This window comes from Haliotis rufescens, unplaced genomic scaffold (assembly GCF_023055435.1).
Source record: "Haliotis rufescens isolate VD_foot unplaced genomic scaffold, xgHalRufe1.0.p SCAF_16, whole genome shotgun sequence".
NCBI classification, from domain to species: domain Eukaryota; kingdom Metazoa; phylum Mollusca; class Gastropoda; order Lepetellida; family Haliotidae; genus Haliotis; species Haliotis rufescens.
Window position 1 is genome coordinate 12,953,124 of NW_025963846.1, and position 21,612 is coordinate 12,974,735.

General features: G+C 40.5%; 1 protein-coding gene across 1 annotated transcript in view; it reads right to left on the reverse strand.

The window, feature by feature from the left end:
* Nucleotides 1-3,076: 3,076 nt before the first annotated feature.
* LOC124135742 (deleted in malignant brain tumors 1 protein-like) overlaps nt 3,077-21,612 on the reverse strand; it is a 34,882-nt gene continuing 16,346 nt past the window's right edge. Inside the window, exons 4-14 of the mRNA XM_046501266.2 lie at nt 20,884-21,042; nt 18,798-18,879; nt 15,821-15,939; nt 15,219-15,365; nt 13,424-13,502; nt 12,890-12,999; nt 10,623-10,793; nt 10,058-10,166; nt 7,874-7,995; nt 7,148-7,309; nt 3,077-4,083 (exon numbers count right to left, since the gene is read on the reverse strand). Coding sequence (XP_046357222.2) covers nt 3,683-4,083; nt 7,148-7,309; nt 7,874-7,995; nt 10,058-10,166; nt 10,623-10,793; nt 12,890-12,999; nt 13,424-13,502; nt 15,219-15,365; nt 15,821-15,939; nt 18,798-18,879; nt 20,884-21,042 — 1,661 coding nt within the window. The 3' untranslated portion in view covers nt 3,077-3,682. The remainder of the gene's footprint in view (nt 4,084-7,147; nt 7,310-7,873; nt 7,996-10,057; nt 10,167-10,622; nt 10,794-12,889; nt 13,000-13,423; nt 13,503-15,218; nt 15,366-15,820; nt 15,940-18,797; nt 18,880-20,883; nt 21,043-21,612) is intronic.

A 21,612-nucleotide genomic window follows, 5' to 3' on the forward strand; every position in this document is an offset into this window, starting at 1 on the left:
AGGCTTAACGACTGAATCAATACTATCTAGACCATCAATTAGTCATTCCAGAAGGGTTCTTTTGTTCAGGTTTCAATTTTTTATCGAGAATTTGCCAAAATATGTTTCGAAGCGTAGTCGCCAATTTGAAATTAATGCTGTTAAGCACGAGAAAGTTGCCTTCTGATTGGCTAATGTCGACTTCTTGTCAGTCATTCCATGGGTCGGTCAAAGTTCACGCAAGGTCGGTCTGACGTGACCCGTAATAGGATGTCCTCAGATCTTTGTTTAGCGGTAGTGAGAACTAAGATCTGATTTTAATGAGATTGACAGTATACTGGCTCCGAGCGGACCAGTCCTTGTTTAAGCCCCTTAATGGAGAGCGCCAGGGTAACTACAAGTGCCAACTTTTAACGTTGTTTGGTATGACGCGGCCGGGGATCGAAACCTGACCTTCCACTTCAGGGCAGATGCTGTATCACTAGGGACTACGTCTGGACCTTAATGTTGTATATGTACTGATGGCATGAAATAGGAGAACTTGCAACATTATTATACATTAGTTCGTCCCTGAGGTAAATGTAAGAGTGAGTGAGTTGGGTTTAATGCCACTTCTAACAGTATACCAGTTTTATCGCGGCGTGTCAGCTTAATGTGGGAGGAAAGCCTGAAGTGATGCAGGTCTTAGACGTTTACCACTTCAGTGAAACCCACGAGCCTGGGTATGGTGCTGACAAACCTAGAAACATAAGGTAAATGTAAGTATTTCAAGACGAAGTCACTACAAATGGATCTTTAACATTGAAGCAAAGCAAAATGTTATTTCCTTGCAATAAAAATAGACAAGGGGAAACCCTGATGGTAACAGACAAGCTGACTTCGTTCGAAAAATGTACTTATATGAATATTGCCAATGTTTAGTTCAACAACAAAGATTTTTAAGGTTCTTTATTTGCCGGTCAAGAGGGACTGTCATACACCTGAATTACTGGTCCAAGACTAATTCTACCCGTAAAAAACTGGTAATTACCGGTAAACAGGAACACTAAACTACCATATGCACTATGAGGACATTTTGAGAATATATACATGTATGTATATAGAGGTGTGTGATTTTGTTTTCTATACATACATATTATGCTATACACACTATCATCGAGTTCCTGTGGTTTCAACCAGCCAGAAGCTCAGCTCCAATATTGGAGGGGGTGGGATAGCGGAGTGGTAGTGTAACTTGTCATCTCAAAGGCCTGGGTCTGATTGCTCACATTCATACAACAATATATGAAACTTATTTGTTGGAATAATGCGACAAGCTGTGTAAGGCCATTACCATCGACATACCCGAGTTGGCCACCCTCAGTGATGGATGTCACAGCTTTCCTGATTATGCATGCAAGACACTAATTTGAAATCCACAAATTAGTTAAATTGGTTGAGTCCAGATCTAATTTCAGCACAAATGGACTATGAAATTAGAAATACAGGCACAATAAAATTTGTCCAGTTGATAAAGAGGTATCTGTATTGCACAGAGTCCGTTTTCCGTCAAATTCATGCTTTTGATAAATGCTAGGGTGTAAAAGACAGACTGCCCTTATCTGAGGCCTGTGCAAACAGCACTCCTTGTGCTACAACTGTTAGAGGTTATTATGAGGTTGTAGGACACAAGTACGATGTAGAACACAAGTATGATGTAGGACACAAGTACGATGTAGAACACAAGTACGATGTAGGACACAAGTACGATGTAAGACACAAGTACGATGTAGGACACAAGTACGATGTAGGACACAAGTACGGTGTAGAACACAAGTACGATGTAGGACACAATACGATGTAGGACACAAGTACGATGTAGGACACAAGTACGATGTAGGACACAAGTACGGTGTAGGACACAAGTACAATGTAGGACACAAGTACGATGAAGGACACAAGTATGATGTAGTACGATGTAGGACACAAGTACGATGTAGGACACAAGTACGATGTAGGACACAAGTATGATGTAGGACACAAGTACGATGAAGGACACAAGTACGATGTAGGACACAAGTACGATGTAGGACACAAGTACGATGTAGGACACAAGTACAGTATAAGGCAGGGAAACACTTCTTAGGTAGAACATGCTGCCAAGTGTACAATGTAGATAAATATTTAACATGAAAACATGAGCTTATGTTCACCCTGAAGGAAATGATGACAAGACAGTAGTGTCCTCAGCATCTACATTCAAATATGGCTGACATTACAGATGCAGCCCTAAACAAAATGACACTGGTACTTTACAGCGCTGCATTTAGAAAATGACATTTATCCAACATTGTCTATCTGCTCAGGCCATAACAAAGGCTCCAAAATGGTTTACAAGAAATGTGTAGGCATAAAAATAATCTCAAATTGGAAATGTAAAAATGTACAAATTTACCTCACCTGTTCATTTGTACCAAGGTTCACATTTGCAGGCTTCAAAATATGTTCTACACATTGGGGACACTTTGTGAGCTCTACTGTACCTTTATAAACCTATTCATTGGGATCGCTATTAAGTAAGAGACTTCTTTCTATAGGCATTAAAACCTATTGTGAGGTTTTACTTTCCAGTCGGGTTAAATCTCATAAACAGGGACGTTGTAATGTCCCAGGGATTTTATAGGATATTCAAGTCATATTTGCCATAATATCCCAGGGATTTTATATAATGTCCTGGGTATTTTATTAATATAACTTCCGTTCAGATTGTAACATGTAATGAAATGTAAAATCAAATGACAAATGTTTTCTATATACTCCCGAGGATCGAACTCGCAACCTTCATATCTGTAGCCCAGTGAGTGTACCACGAGGCTACAGAGGTGTTGATAAGCCACACTGGTTTTTAGAATGTCCTTTTCTAGATCCGTACGCCAGCAACAGATATTTTACGTGTGTTTCCTAAGGTTCATGGAAAGTATGTTCGAAACATAAAAATGTTGATAAATGTTGTTTTAAGTTTCTTTTTTCAGTTTATAAGTATGGAAAAACACTTTCCCTCGGTTTTGGTAGACAGAGCATGCCCTTGGGGTTGCCCCCTTGGTTTTTCCCTCTCCCCAGGGCATGCTCCGTCTACCAAAACCTTGTAAGCGTGTTTTCTCCAATACATAAAGACCCAGGTTCACATTTGCAGGCCTCAAAATACTTTCTACACATTGGGGGCACTTTGTAAGCTCTACTGTACCTATAAAGACCCAGGTTCCCATTTGCAGGCCTCAAAATACGTTCTACACATTGGGGACACTTTGTAAACTCTACTGTACCTATAAAGACCCAGGATCACATTTGCAGGCCTCAAAATAAGTTCTACACATTGGGGACACTTTGTAAACTCTACTGTACCTATAAAGACCCAGGTTCACATTTACAGGCCTCAAAATACTTTCTACACATTGGGGGCACTTTGTAAGCTCTACTGTACCCACTAAGACCCAGGTTCACATTTGCAGGCCTAACTATAGTTTCTACACTGGTTACCCTGAAAGAGCTGGGTCAAGGATGAGTTAGGTTTAACACTGCTCTGCTCTGAGCAATATTTCAGTTCAATGTGAGAGAAAAGCCCAAGCAGCTAGTAGTCCATTGCAAACATTTCTTTGTTGCTAACAGACCAAAGGTCATAATCAGTGAGACTGATTTTGGTGTCAAACGCATGTAAAAAACATGCTCAAATTGCTGTATCTGATGCCTTCTCAATCATTCCCTGGCTGATAGCCTCATGATAACTCGGTGGCGGCACTAGAGGTAGATGTTGAGGAATCTGTGACACAGGCGGGGTGGTCAGATCTGTGTACATCGGCGGTGGTGCACTGGGATTCAAGGTATGTGTGGGAGTGCTGGTTTGAAGAAATGGGGCTGCGGATTCTCTCCCTTGGTAGTTTGGATATTGAGAGACTGGCACGGTCAGCGGTTGTGGTGTAAGATTTGGTTGCCTTTTAGACCTTGTATAACAGTAGATTGCAACAATAACTATCACTATCACGCCGACGACTACACACGATATTGCAGCTACTGGTGCTCCTGATGATGTTTCAATTTTGGCAGTATCAGTGTCTTCTGAATAATAAACTGAAAAGGATCAAAAGGTTATTTTTCAAATAAAGATAAAGAGTATAACATTCAGGAATTTCAGCTTCAACTACAGTGAACATGGTATGTATTGTTGCTAAGGGCAGAGTAGCAGAGTGTTGGGAAGATCAGACTTATATTTGTTGGTTTACAGAAATTTGTTAAAATTCCTGGTTCACAGGTGGATCATTCTCAGAAAATGTCAAATTTTCAAATGACAAATAATATCTCAAAATAGTTCTATTTTGAAATCACACAGATTCTATTATTATTGAAAATAACCATTTAATCATTGTAGAAAGTATTGATACCCATTGTAGAAAGTATTTATACCCATTGTAGAAAGCTAACAATAATCAGAATGGTCATCCTGTTACCATGGTTACCACAGATAAATTTGACACACAATTAAATAAGGATGTGATGAAATATATTTGATAAACATAAGATATTGTCCATAAACTAATTGATAATATTAATAAAATATGTACACTACAGGCATAATGTGAATGAGTATTGTGGATTTAGCATTGATATTTTGTGAATTTATTGTCATATAGCATTTACCATGTTATACACATAAATAAATACAACACTATAATTATTAAAAAATTTACAATAAAATGTATATTTAATTACTTATCCTATCTCATACAATACTATCACTTCTTTCTTCTTCAATCATGGTGTGGAAATGAACCTAAAACAAGCTTCTAGCTTCAAAAACACCTCACCCAAACACATCCCAGTCATGCCATGACCACAATTATAAACAATGGGTCGCTAGCTACCTGAATCTTGCGTTAACTGATCACATGATGTCCCCAGCACATTCATTCTGATTCTCAGAGTATACAAGCTGGGGTAACTGTTGGGGCGGTTGGGTAGCCCAGTGGTTAAAGCGTCCGCTCGTCACGCCGAAGACCCGGGTTCGATTCCCGACATGGGTACAATGTGTGAAGCCCATTTCTGGTGTCCCCCGCCGTGATATTGCTGGAATATTGCTAAAAGCGGCGTAAAACCATACTCACTCACTCACTGGTGTAACTGTGATGCAGGGATGGTTGGTGGGAGTTTAGCGAGCGTGTTGGCTGCCTGTTAGTAAGTCAGTGGAAATAACAAGGGACGAATCTTTAGACTGCAAAGTACAGCGATCAGTGGATGGTGGGGCGGCGCCAGGCATGGATACGTTGGCTACATGTGAACAGGCCGTGGTAGAAATAGAGGACCGAACCTGAGACTGTGTCTTAGTCTAACGATAGGGAGGTAATAGTCAACGATGGAGAGGATTTTATAGCCGATGATGAAGACAATGGTTTAGATTTGGAGTGTCGATCGGTATTGTGTTTTGACATATAGTTGGCAGTCTAGCTCCGAGACATGGATGCATTATTTACAGCGTTTGGTGAAAGCCAACACAATCACAATACAAGGCATGAGGGTCTGACGCTGAAAAAGTGTGTTTATACTTCTCGCATGTAGGATGAGCTTTATTATCCATATAAACGTCTTTGTTGAAAAAGAGTTTAGAGGCAAACTACAAAATGAAATGTATTCTCTTTAAATCAAACACATCTCCACACTCAGACGATAAAGAGAACGAGGGTGCTGGAAACGTCATGTGGTCAGTTTGCATGAAATTCAGGTCGTGAGCGACCCATTGTTTATGATGGTGGTCATTGGGACAACTGGGACGTGTTTGGGAGAGGTTTTTTTTGAAGCTGGAAACAGGTTTCAGGATCATTTCCACACCAGGATTGAAGAAGGAAGAAAAGCATAGTGTGTGACAGGATAAGTCTAAAATATTCTCATGTTTTCAATGACATTATGACACAAGGAAAGCCATAAGGGAGTTATGAATTTTTGTTGATCACAAACTTCTGTCCTCCGTAACAGGAAGGAAAGGGGCAATAACAGGAAAGACATGGAGTAACGGGAGGGACAAAATCAATCAAATCAAATCAGTGATTTCAGTTTTATCAAATTCAGTTTTCACCACAAAATATATCTCCATACACTTCACAATATATATATTTTTGAAACAAAACAATGATATTCCCTAAAAACATGTCACCAAGTTCCTTCTTCACATGCAAATAGTCATCATGCTCCATTGGGACAATGGAATGACCTGATTTGAGACCAAGATTTTGTTTATTATGTCTCATTTTGTTGTGATCTACGTGATCACCTACCATTGTAGACAGAAAATCAACCCACCATTGCAAAGACAGGAAAAAAACCCAGCCACAATTGTAAAGACAGGAAAAATTGACCCACCATTGTAAAGACAGGAAAAATTGACCCACCATTGTAAAGACAGGAAAAATCGACCCACCATTGTAAAGACAGGAAAAATTGACCCACCATTGTAAAGACAGGAATAAAATCAAGCCACAATTGTAAAGACAGGAAAAATTGACCCACCATTGTAAAGACAGGAAAAATCGACCCACCATTGTAAAGACAGGAAAAATCGACCCACCATTGTAAAGACAGGAAAAAAATCAACCCTCCAAAGTAAAGACAGGAAAAATCGACCCACCATTGTGAAGACAGGAAAAATTGACTCACCATTGTGAAGACAGGAAAAATCGACCCACCATTGTGAAGACAGGAAAAATCGACCCACCATAGTGAAGACAGGAAAAATTGACTCACCATTGTGAAGACAGGAAAACTTGACCCACCATTGTGAAGTCAGGAAAAATCGACCCACCATAGTGAAGACAGGAAAAATCGACCCACCATAGTGAAGACAGGAAAAATCGACCCACCATAGTGAAGACAGGAAAAATTGACTCACCATTGTGAAGACAGGAAAAATTGACCAACCATTGTGAAGTCAGGAAAAATCGACCCACCATAGTGAAGACAGGAAAAATTGACTCACCATTGTGAAGACAGGAAAAATCCACCCACTATTTTAAAGACAGGAAGCAGCAAAAGCATGCTACCCAAAAAGAAATGATGCACTTCGTTTGGCTTTTCAATTATCTTTTAATTGTATCATATGACAGCTGTGAATCTCTCAATCATGCATGAATATTGTGGTTAAACTTACCTTCGTCTTCAATGGTCTGATAGTCTAGCTTGAATCCCTTTCCTATTCCATACTCATTGGTTGAAAACACAATAGTTATGAACTGACTCTCACTGACGAATGTTGATGTCATGTTGTTGCATAAAATCATGTCTGGCTTTTTGTCAAGATCAGACACTATCCCTGAAATGACATTGTATTAAAATGATTTTTTAGCAGACCACCAGCAATATAATACATTTCTTAAATTAAAGCTGCATGAAAATATTAAATGTTTCTTGGGCATATTTCTCAAATGTGAAGAGAGAGTTAAGACTGTATATCTTTTCCTGGCCACCAAACACAACGGGGCACATATTGAACTAGCGCTGCAAGACAATGTCAGTTGTCAAGCTTCTTATATTAATGATAGCTGAGGACATACATGTATTGAATTTGCTGCGTGCGTGCGTGCGTGCGTGCGTGCGTGCGTGCATGCATGCGGTGGTGCGTATATTTTGTTTTCAATCATTTTGTCAAAATCATGTTGTTCTTAAGTATTGAATTTTATTGCCAGGGTCGTGTTCGAGATGCGGAATATTAAAAGATTGTTGTTTTGGAAAATGGAAAATGGAAATGGGTACATTGAAATTTCGCACCAAAAATATCCTTTTCTGAGGACATAATCCGAATCCCTGAATCCCTACATAATCTGTGTAACTGAATATTGAGGTATGTTATAGATTTGAAACCTATACGGCTACTCACCATGATAATAACTGATGCTGTCATAACACTCCGGCTCTGTGTGAAGGTCCATTTCAACCACTGTAATCCTGACTCTGCCTAAATACGTGTCAGCCTGCATTTGCCACACACATTCTATTCGGCTGTAACATAAAATAACAATTCGTCAAATCTTATTAAAATCAGATCTTTTACTCCAAAACCTCTCTGCTTGAAGATGTGAGAACACCTCCATTGAAGTTCCTATGACGCGACCTCCGATCTTCACGTAGAGAGGTATTGTATTATGAGCTCACAAGTATTATGACTCTGTAAATAGGTGGCATGTAGCCTTGTCTGTCAATGTGTCACACTTTCCATTCCAGTAATATAGTCGTTCAAACTTTAACAGCTCACAAAACTCCAATATTCAGCAACGACACTAAGAGTTGTTTGTTCACGACTGCACTACCAGATCTAGACTAACATCTAGTCTCTGAAATGAACATATCGTACAGAAAAAACAGTTGCTCAGTTATCTTAATAAAAATATAATAAAAAGGGAGCCCAGTGATTCTCTTCATTTACTGCAGTAATCTAGACTTGCCAAACATTAGACTTGCATGGGCTGTATTTGATTTATATTTGTATCAGGGTCTGTAAGACAGACTATACCAGATCACTCAAAGTAAACATTTCCGATACGAATCATTCGAAAACTCTGCAGAAGTGTGACTGATTTCTGATTATGTGGCCCAAAATAGCCCAAATGTGAACAATAACATTCCCTATCTCTAGCGTAAAACGCTGTGAGTAGATCATGGTTGTCTTTTCTTATTCCGGTGGTGACCTTGCCAGTCATTCGAAGCTGTCACTGACATGCAAGCATGAGTTTGTGGATTTTCACGTCATCAGTATAGGGTGGTACAGTTAACATGAATGTCTATGGCAAACACTCTAATTTCCCTCTTCCAAATGGTACGGACATGATATTAATTCAGCTGATAGATCATTTTGACTGTACAGCTGGGACACCGACAGTGCGAGTGACCGACTGTTATCCTATATTCAAAGCCTTGCACTAATGTGACTTTTCAAATTTTCCTATAGGTGTCCTGCCTACTAACAACATGGCGTTTGAATTATCATAAGTTGAAAAAAATCTTTCAAAAAGATCTTGAGAATCGGTGCTGTTATGTTTGCAAACACAACTGCAGGCACATGTTATAAATGTGTATGCATAGAAATGTCAACAATGCCCATATTTGTGCACACACTTGTCAATATTCATGCGCAACCAGATTTTGCAACCGGTTTCAGTTTGGTCTGTCAACATTCACATCTCCTTGGAAACCACTCCCACTAATCTGCAGCATTCACCAATATTCCAGCTACATGTATATGATGATGGTCTGAACTTAATCAAGTCTGAGTGAGTGAGTGAGTGAGTTTGGTTTAACGCCGCTTTTAACAGTATTCCAGTTATATCACGGCGTGTCAGCTTAATGTGGGAGGAAAGCCCAAAGTTATACAGGTCTAAGACGTTTACCACTTCGATGAAACCCATGAGCATGGGTATGGTGCTGACAAACCTAGAAACATAATCGGGGCGAACCGGGATTTGAACCCTAATCAAGTCTGGACCAGACAATCCAGCGATTGATATTAAGAGCAATGATCAATGCTGTCGTGGCACAAAGACTCGGTGTCAAGCAAGCCACCAAGTCTGACCATCTGATCCACTGAGTTACGACAAAATGTTTGATTGACTTGGACAAGAGCACATGTATTCTTATCATCCAAAACTGGCTCCCACAGGAGATATCGCTTGGATGAGATCAAGCGATATCCACACTTTAGATATCGCTTCACTGCAATTACATCACAATGCTTTGCAGCCAATTGTGACATCACTGGTTACCATGATGTCACAATCAAATGACATCACTAATGGCTCTGCTACTGAAGCTGATAGCAGTACTTTTTACACTGAAGACACTGGTAATTACTGTCTACATATTGAAAAAGTTGAAAGAATTATGTTGAATGATAAATAAAATCTCACCCTCGTGTCTTTTGATATCAAATATATAAACATTCGTTGATAAAAGTGGCAAAAATCCTCAGCAAGCCTCGGAATTTTTCCACTTTTATCAACTCGTGTTGAGATATTTGATATCAAAAGACACTCGGGTGAGATTCTCTATCTCCACTACAGATACTCACTCTGGGTAAAGGTCGGGGTAGCCTGGAGACGTCAATGTATGTTTGATGTCTTCAGCTGTCAGATATCCCTTAATGTCACCTCCAATGTCATTCTCATTTCTGTAACAAGCTGTTGCCAACAAGGAAACAAAATATTATTAATTGTAATTAAACTATTCACTAATCATGCTAACTTAAATAAACATTTGTAAGTCCTCATGACTATGACAGACAGTAGTATTTCGAAATGACTTTGGCTACAGACACTGTTGTTTAACACAGCAATATTCCAGCTATATGACAGCGGTCTGAAAAATAATCGGGTCTGGAGCAGACAATCCATTGATTGACATCATGAGCATTGATCCATGCAATTGTGATACAATGACATGCATCAACCAAGTCAGCAAGCCTGACCACCCGATCGCGTTAATCGCCTCTTACGACAAGCATAGTCGCTTTTTATGGCAAGCATTGGTTGCTGAAGACCTATTTTAGCCCTGATGTTCACGGGTCCTATCATAATGGGACTTGGTTGTTACAGGAAGGTCACCTATCCCTGATTACATGGACATCAGTACCCTACCTTTGTTCACAAACCCTATGAACTTGATTGAGAAGGATACAGGCTGTGCAGCCTGGCCCTGGCTATTCAACTTGAAGGATATGTGGTTGCCAGAGCTCATGAAGGTGTAATTTTTCTTTTGGCCACAAATATCCCAGGAACCTTCATCATTGGACAAACCCGTACTTTTACCTATAAAACAAAAGTAGAGCAACATGGATTTGTAGCTTTCTTGACTATTTGCAATATCAATTCATTAACATGATTACAATCAATTATCACAGGTACACAAATACATGAAGAAATGTATCTATACAACAGATATGCTAACTGCATATACATTAATGAATGGCTGTGTCTAGAGTTATCGTTGCTCTTTCAACATAGCAGACAAAAAGGTACATGAAGGTCAAGGATGAAAGAAAATGGTGCAACAAATTTTTTTAAATAGTGCTGTGGCCACTGTAGTTTTTTTTACCTGGATGGATATGTAGCCAACAGTCTAAAATGGCCATAAATAAATTTTACAATATGGCTGCTGAAACAAATGCAGGTGTGGAATCATTGGTAGAAACAAACTTTGTGATGTTTCAGCTTCAGAGGTTCTGTGATTTCTGAGGTAATGTTAACAGTGCATGGAAATGCATTCTGGGAAAATTTAGGAGCATGTTCAATGTTCCCAGTTCGAATAAAGAACAAAATTCAAAATATCACGAAAAACAGAACATTGTGTGGAGCCCCAGTGTTAACTACACAAAAACCAAATGTCATGACATTTTGAACAAATATGGCTGAGTATAAAATAATAGCCATTAGACATTTTCAGCTTTCAGTATGTACACAATACAAAGCTCAAGTAAAGTGAGTGAGTTGGGTGTAACGCCGCTTTTAACAGTATTCCAGTTATATCACGGCGTGTCAGCTTAATGTGGGAGGAAAGCTTGCAGTGATGAAGGTCTCAGACGTTTACCACTTTGGTGAAACCCACAAGCACGGGCATGGTGCTGTCAAACCTAGAAACATAATCGGGGCGAACCAGGATTCGAATGCTCAATCATAGGTTTCTTGCATGCCCAAGGGACACAACTCTGCACAGTGAATTGCGGCGCCTTAGACAATTGGGCCACCCATGCCCCTATCTCAAGTAAAGAACAAAAAATAACAATGTTGCAAAAAAAAAAGAACACTACTAACTACACGTGTACCTTAGCCATAGTAATACCATGAACAGTTTGTGTGGCGGCAATATTGAAAATCGGATTCCAGCTTCATGAACAAATTGGCATGTGATCATTAGTGGGAATAATCTTGTGAAGTTTCAGCTTCATTGGTTCTGAGGAAAAGATGCTTACAATGATGGTTTGTATTTTCCAATTTCTTTCACTGGTATAGCCATATTCGATTTCTGATGAAGATTTCGTGAAGGAACTTGGTGCTACAAGTTTCCAAGTTTGCCAAGTTTCAGGCCTATTTGGAGAAGACGATTTTGTACTTCTTTTTGCTTTACTACTCCTACTCAGTAACACAACAGCTTTAGAAGTGAGGTGAAGTGAAATAGGGTTTAACGCCGCGTCGCGTTATTGCACTTACATAGCGACGTGCATGCACACACGTATGTGTGTGTGTGTGGCTGCTTGTTCTAGTCCTGACTACTGCTGATTTATAATGCTAGCCCACTGAGATACCATGCTGCAGTTTAACATGAATGCCCCACTCAGACACAGTATACTGACTCCGAGCAGGTCCATACTTGTTTTAGCCCCTTAATGCCAAGCGCCAGGTGGGGTAACAAGTACCAATTCCTAATGTCTTTTGGTATGATCAGCCGGGGTGTTAGGACCAACAACCTTCTGCTCTCCGGGGTGCACGGGTGGCCCAGTCGTCTAAGGCGCCACGATTCGCTGTGCAGAGTTGCGTCCCTTGGGCACGCCAGAAACCTATGATTGTGGGTTCGAATCCTGGTTCGCCTAAATTATGTTTTTAGGTTTGTCAGCACCATACCTGTGCTCGTGGGTTTCACCGAAGTGGTAAACGTCTAAGACCTGCATCACTTCGGGCTTTCCTCACACATAAGGCTGACACGCTGCGATATAACTGGAATACTGTTAAAAACGGCGTTAAACCCAACTCACTCACTCTGCTCTCCATGCGGACACTCTACCACCAGACCACGGAGACAGTCCACTTGATCTAGACTACACACCATACAGAGCAACACAACAGCTGCAACCATCACCCTCCTCACAGGGTTGTGTCTGTGTTCTACTAATGGATGTAACGCTGCTCACCATCATGCACTGTTATCCTACTATTCTTGCAGTCAACTGCAAGTCCTCTGAAGGACACCAGCACTTTGTAGCCTCTATCGGTCTTGATTTGCCACTCGCAGGTAATTGGACTGATGAAAGTAGAAAACAAACATTTGTTTTATTGGTCTCCATTTTGCAATTTTATGAAGAAGTATTAGAGAATTAAGGATTTGCAAAGCATGTGTACCATCAGTTGGGCGTTGCAAATCTTTTCATGTTTTTAATTACGGTGCTCAAGTGATTTCAAGTGATGGCACTTCGTGGGGTTAGGCCCATTTGATTACAATATAGAACTCGATTATCGATCAGATTTTCGTGACTGGGTGCTGCCATTTTGTTTGGAGCAAATGCAAGTGATATGAGAGATGGAATCTGACTGGTCAATAGGGGGGACATAACTTGTAATAGCCACTGGTCACTGTCATATAGTGTATACTGTAGAGAGATAATTATGATAAATATCCAAAACATATTGAAATAATAGGTTTTACAACAGATATGTTTTATACATACTGATTGATTGGGTAAGCTTTTCCAAATTTGAATATCCTGTTACGACCAATTCTTGCTGTTAAAACTTCCCCGCACATTGCTGAAAGAGACAAATTAACAGTTATCCAGGCATTTCATGATTTTACAGGACTTTGAGTTGAGCAAAGAATTAATCCCATGTACACATCATCACATTCTAAATGTTATGGACAAAACTTGTAATATAGGCCTCATTTAGCTGCTACTGGCATGACTTGGGTGAACATAGCATAACATTAGTGTTATAGATTTTAAAGGAAAAAATATTGTTTCCAATGCAATAATATTTCAGTTGTATATGGCATCCTGTAAATCAGAGCATGTCTGCCAATGGTAATGCTTTGTACATTGGTCTAGTGGAGTGAGTGAGTGGGTGGGTGGGTGGGTGAGTGAGTGAGTGAGTGAGTGGGTGTTTGTGTGGGTGAGTGAGTGAGTGAGTGAGTGGGTGTTTGTGTGGGTGAGTGAGTGAGTGGGTTGGTGGGTGGGTGGGTGTTTGTGTAGGTGAGTGAGTGAGTGGGTGGGTGTTTGTGTAGGTGAGTGAGTGAGTGAGTGAGTGAGTGAGTGAGTGGGCGGGTGTTTGTGTGGGTGAGTGGGTGAGTGAGTGAGTGAGTGAGTGGGTGGGTGTTTGTGTGGGTGAGTGAGTGAGTGGGTGGGTGGGTGTTTGTGTGGGTGAGTGAGTGAGTGGGTGGGTGGGTGAGTGAGTGAGTGGATTGGTGGGTGGGTGGGTTAGTGAGTGAGTGAGTGAGTGAGTGAGTGAGTGAGTGGGTGTTTGTGTGAGTGAGAGGGTGGGTGTTTGTGTGAGTGAGTGAGTGAGTGAGTGAGTGAGTGAGTGAGTGAGTGGTAGCCATGTGTAGTGAGTGAGCTGGGTTTTACGCCACTTTTAGCAATATTCCAGCAATATCATGGCTGAGCACCAAACATGGGCTTCACACATTGTACGCTTATGGGGAATCACACCTGGGCCTTTGGTGTAACGTGTGAACTGTTTAACCACAAGGATACCCCACAGCCCCGTAGCCAGGTATAGATGCAACAAGGCCTACTTGAGGCCTAGTTAGGCTAGTGCTTATTGTGTAAGTGTAGGCATTCCAGGGCCATACAGGTCCCCAGTGATCCATGCTGTCATAAGGGCTGCCTGAAATGAGGATCAGTGGTCACAATGTGTGATGGTGGTTCTATGTCATCAGAGACCCAGACTGGCTCTCTTCCTTATGTGTGTCACTTCTAAATGCCTATCAAAGACCTGTATTCGTCATGATTAAATAATATTTATATAACTTATTTAAAAGGACATAGAAACAAGCAACTAGTCAACATTTGGTTACAGTCCAACAGTTCTCACCTAACTATATTACAAGCAAAGTCACTTGCCTCAGGGTACACCCAGTGTAACCTGCATTTCAGTTAGAAGGACACAATGTTCAAGTTGATAGAATGCTGACCTACATTGTTGGTACCTATTACAAGGTTACGACTCCTATTGAAGTAGGGTAAGTCTTACCATTTTTGCTTGTTTGTTTGTTTGTTTGTTGTTTAACGCCACACTCAGCTATATTCCAGCTATATGACGGCGGTCTGTTAATAATCGAGTCTGGACCAGACAATCCAGTGATTGACATCATGAGCATCCATCCATGCAACAGGGATATGGTGACATGCTCCAACCAAGTCAGCGAGCCTGATCACCCGATCCCGTTAGTCACCTCTTATGACAAGCATAGTCGCCTTTTACAGCAAGCATGGGTTGCTGAAGACCTATTCTACCCCGGATACTTACCATCTTTGGCACGTGCTTTGAATCCTATATGATGTATAGAGTTGTCATGACTCACAAACACTAGATAGAGACTTCCCAGCAGGCTACGCAATGTTGCCGTGTCATAACGACACAGCTTCATTAACAACGGCCCTTGTTCGGAGTCTCCTAGTGGAAGAGGAAAAAGAGGAAGAGTTAGATAAGTTCACATCACTTTCAAGCACCTGTTAGTGATGCTGACATTTTGTAGTTGGTTCATGATGAGGATCAAATTCTGTATCTAGCTAAAAAATTCAAGACGGTCCGTCCCCTCTCACGGGGTAAAAGACGATACTAACTTGCTTAAACCAAAGAATTCTATAAGTCAATGAGTATTTTTTTACACCACTTTTAGCAAAATCACCACGGGCGACACCAGAAATGGGCTTCACACATTGTACCCAAGATGGGAATCGAACCCGGATTTTTGGCGTGACGAGCGAAAGCTTTAACCACTAGGCTACCCGACCGCCCCAAGAATTTGATGAAACCTGAATGTCTATGCATTGTTGGATAATAGTCTGAATGGTCTGTCTATTCAGAAGTACCACATGCCTATTGATTGTAGAAAATAGGTTACGTACCATCATAAACAAGAATATATTCTTTATTGCAGTAATAGCCCATGCCTGTAAACGTGAAAGTCAAGACAGGAGATTCGTTGCGTGTTCCTGCCCGTATGAGATATGTGCACCTCTGAAAACTAATAACAGAAAGTCAAATATAAACTGAAAGTATCACAGAAAATGACAGAAATGACAGTATAACAGGAATTAACATACAGTCAAACATAATCAGAAAGAATAACAGAAACATACAGTCAAACATAATCAGAGAGTGTAATAGAAACTGTCAAAATTACCAAGAAAGTGTAACAGAAACAGTCAAACATATTCTGAAACTATAACAGAAAGAGTCAAACATAATCAGAGAGTGTAACAGAAACAGTCAAACATACCAAGAAAGTGTAACAGAAACAGTGAAACATAATTGGAAAGTGTAACAGAAGCAGTCAAACATAATCAGAAAGTATAACAGAAACAGTCAAACATACCAAGTAAGTGTAACAGAAACAGTCAAAAAGAATCAGAAAGTATAACAGAAATAGTCAAACAGAACCAGAAAGTATACCAGAAAGAGTCAAACATAATCAGAAGGTATACCAGAAACAGTCTAACAGGATCAGAAAGTATAACAGAAACAGTCAAACATATATAATCAGAAAGTAAAACAGAAACAAACAGTCAAACAGAATCAGAAGGAATAACAGAAACAGTCAAACAGAATCAGGAAGTATAATAGAAACAGTCAAACATAATCAGGAAGTATTAAAGAAACAGTCAAACATAATCAGAAAGTATAACAGAAAAAGACAGTCAAACATAATCAGATATGGTTGATGATAGCAACCTGGGATATGGTTGACGGTAGCTACTGGGATATGGTTGATGAAAGTTACCTGGGATATGGTTGATGATAGCTACATGGGATATGGTTGATGATAGTTACCTAGGATATGGTTGATGATAGTTACCTGGGATATGGTTGATGATAGCTACCTGGGACATGGTTGATGATAGTTACCTGGGATATGGTTGATGATAGCTACCTGGGATATGGTTGATGATAGTTATCTGGGATATGGTTGATGATAGCTACCTGGGATATGGTTGATGATAGTTACACGGGATATGGTTGATGATAGTTACCTGGGACATGGTTGATGATAGTTACATGGGATATGGTTGATGATAGCTACCGGGGATATGGTTGATGATAGTTACATGGGATATGGTTGATGATAGTTATCTGGGATATGGTTGATGATAGCTACCTGGGATGTGGTTGATGATAGTTACCTGAGATATGGTTGATGATAGCTACCTTGGATATGGTTGATGATAGTTACCCGGGATATGGTTGATGATAGTTACATGGGATATGGTTGATGATAGTTACCTGGGATATGGTTGATGATAGTTACCTAGGATATGGTTGATGATAGTTACCTGGGATATGGTTGATGATAGCTACCTGGGACATGGTTGATGATAGTAACCTGGGATATGGTTGATGATAGTTACCCGGGATATGGTTGATGATAGTAAGCTGGGATATGGTTGATGATAGCTACCTGGGACATGGTTGATGATAGTTACCTGGGATATGGTTGATGATAGTTACCCGGGATATGGTTGATGATAGTTACCTGGGATATGGTTGATGATAGTTATCTGGGATATGGTTGATGATAGCTACCTGGGATATGGTTGATGATAGTTACCTGGGATATGGTTGATGATAGTTAACCGGGATATGGTTGATGATAGTTACCCGGGATATGGTTGATGATAGTTACCCGGGATATGGTTGATGATAGCTACCTGGGATATGGTTGATGATAGCTACCTGGGATATGGTTGATGATAGTTACCCGGGATATGGTTGATGATAGTTACCTTTGATATGGTTGATGATAGCTACCTGGGATATGGTTGATGATAGTTATCTGGGATATGGTTGATGATAGTTACATGGGATATGGTTGATGATAGTTACCCGGGATATGGTTGATGATAGCTACCTGGGATATGGTTGATGATAGAGTTACCTTGGATATGGTTGATGATAGCTACCTGGGATATGGTTGATGATAGTTACCTGGGATATGGTTGATGATAGTTACACGGGATATGGTTGATGATAGTTACCTGGGATATGGTTGATGATAGTTACCCGGGATATGGTTGATGATAGCCACCTGGGATATGGTTGATGATAGTTACCTGGGATATGGTTGATGATAGTTACCTAGGATATGGTTGATGATAGTTACCTGGGATATGGTTGATGATAGTTACCTAGGATATGGTTGATGATAGTTACCTTGGATATGGTTGATGATAGCTACCTGGGATATGGTTGATGATAGTTACCTTGGATATGGTTGTGGATAGTTACCCGGGATATGGTTGATGATAGCCACCTGGGATATGGTTGATGATAGTTACCTGGGATATGGTTGATGATAGTTACCCGGGATATGGTTGATGATAGTTACCCGGGATATGGTTGATGATAGTTACCCGGGATATGGTTGATGATAGTTACCCGGGATATGGTTGATGATAGTTACCCAGGATATGGTTGATGATAGCTACCTGGGATATGGTTGATGATAGTTATCTGGGATATGGTTGATGATAGTTACCCGGGATATGGTTGATGATAGTTACCCGGGATATGGTTGATGATAGTTACCCAGGATATGGTGGTGGATAGTTACATGGGATATGGTTGATGATAGTTACCTGGGATATGGTTGATGATAGTTACATGGGATATGGTTGATGATAGCTACCGGGGATATGGTTGATGATAGTTACCTGGGATATGGTTGATGATATTTATCTGGGATATGGTTGATGATAGTTACCCGGGATATGGTTGATGATAGTTATCTGGGATATGGTTGATGATAGCTACCTGGGATATGGTTGATGATAGTTACCTGGGATATGGTTGATGATAGCTACCTGGGATATGGTTGATGATAGTTACCTGGGATAAGGTTGAGGGTAGTTCTTTGAATACACAGAACGAAATGTCTTGTCATTTGAATCCAATTCCTTATGGCACGTACCTGGGAGAAGTGGGGAGGATATTTTGTTATATCAATTTAATACACAAATTAAAACATTACTCCTTTTGTCAAAAAAACATTATAACCAGTAACAGTAACAGTAAACCATTAACAAAACAAATGAACATATCCGTATAATACATCAGTTGTTGTCTTCACAAGCAAAACATCTACACATCATATATTTTCGTATTGTCACTATATGAGATTAATCCTTTCTACTGTCTACAATCAGCCTTGTCCAACCATCAATCATCTCTCACACCATCAGCTTTGTCCAACCATCAATCATCTCTCACACCATCAGCTTTGTCCAACCATCAATCATCTCTCACACCATCAGCTTTGTCCAACCATCAATCATCTCTCACATCATCAGCCTTGTTAAACCATCAATCATCTGTTACACCATCATCTCTGTCAAACCATCAATCATCTGTAACACCATCAGCCTTGTCAAACCATCAATCATCTGTTACACCATCATCCTTTTCAACCCATCAATCATCTGTTACACCATCAGCCTCGTCAAACCATCAATCATCTGTTACACCATAATCCTTGTTACACCATAATCCTTGTTAAACCATCAATCATCTGTTACACCATCAGCCATGTCAAACCATCAATCATCTGTTACACCATCAGCCATATCAAACCATCAATCATCTCTCACACCATCAGCCTTGTCAAACCATCAATCATCTGTTACACCATCAGCCTTGTCAAACCATCAATCATCTGTTACACCATCAGCTAGCCTTGTCAAACCATCAATCATCTGTTACACCATCAGCCTTGTCAAACCATCAATCATCTGTTACACCATCAGCCATGTCAAACCATCAATCATCTGTTACACCATCAGCCATGTCAAACCATCAATCATCTGTTACACCATCAGCCTTGTCAAACCATCAATCATCTGTTACACCATCAGCTATGTCAAACCATCAATCATCTGTTACACCATCAGCCTTGTCAAACCATCAATCATCTGTTACACCATCAGCTAGCCTTGTCAAACCATCAATCATCTGTTACACCATCAGCCTTGTCAAACCATCAATCATCTGTTACACCATCAGCCATGTCAAACCATCAATCATCTGTTACACCATCAGCCATGTCAAACCATCAATCATCTGTTACACCATCAGCCTTGTCAAACCATCAATCATCTGTTACACCATCAGCTATGTCAAACCATCAATCATCTGTTACACCATCAGCCTTGTCAAACCATTAATCATCTCTCACACCATCAGCCTTGTCAAACCATCAATCATCTGTTACACCATCATCCTTGTCAAACCATCAATCATCTCACACCATCAGCCTTGTCAAACCACCGATCATCTGTTACACCATCAGCCTTGTCAAACCATCAATCATCTGTTACACCATCATCCTTGTCAAACCATCAATCATCTCTCACACCATCAGCCTTGTCAAACCATCTTTAAAGAGAGTTAACTGACTATAAAAGTCCAGTTTCCACCCGTGCCGAACTAGTCTGGTATTATGGAGTTACATTTTGGTTGGACCAACGAGTCTATGCATAGTCCAATCAAAATCTCGCAACAAAATTGAAACCCAGTTCGTAAACTGTCTTGCAGATTTCGGTCGATTGCAGGATTTGCAAAGCATGTGCACTGCCAACTCGATGTCAACATATATTTTCTAAACCTTTTCACATTTTTAATCAAGGTGCTCGCGTGATTTAAGGCACTTCACGATGTAAGACCTGTTTTACCACAATATATATCTTGATTATTGATCAGATGGTCTTGACTGGGCACTGCCATTTTGTTTGAAACAAATGCAAGTTATGGAATCGGATTGGTCCATAGGAGGGGCTCAGAAGGGACATAACTCATATAACCACTGGAGGCGCTACGATCGAGCCCAGGAATTCCAGCCTAGTTCGGCAAGGGTGGAAACTGGACTTCTATAGTCAGTTAACCCTCTTGTCTCAGGAAGATGCTTAAAGACTTGACTTACCATCAATCATCTGGAAGGCCATCTTGAAGCCTTGTTTTTCCTGTGAAGGAACAGATCCAGACCTGAACACAACCAAGATATATGGGATGAAGAACTCGTGTGTTCTGTTCTCAATCCTGCCACACAGAACTGCTAGTGTTGTATTTTCTGGCGATGTGACTGTTAACACATGGTAAAACATTCCTGGTTAGAGCAAGATAGGGCTGAGACGAGTCCAAACTTACTCCCCGTGTACCCACCCCCCTATTACCCTACCCGCTGTAGGTCCCAAGACATAGGTACAAAATGTCCGACTGGGAAACTTTTGACAGTACTCCTGTCAAAATGTATTTAGATACTCGTATAAACCGATCAGGTCATGCATACACTATTCTAACCTGGAATCCCCATGGCACGACCAGCACAGGTTGATGGAGACCTATTCTAACCTGGAATCCCCATGGTACAACCAGCATAGGTTGATGGGGACCTATTCTAACCTGGAATCACCATTGTACGACCAGCATAGGTTGATGGGGACCTATTCTAACCTGGACTCCCCATGGTACAACCAGCATAGGTTGATGGAGACCTATTCTAACCTGGAATCCCCATGGTACGACCAGCATAGGTTGATGGGGACCTATTCTAACCTGGAATCCCCATGGTACAACCAGCATAGGTTGATGGAGACCTATTCTAACCTGGAATCCCCATGGTACACCCAGCATAGGTTGATGGGGACCTATT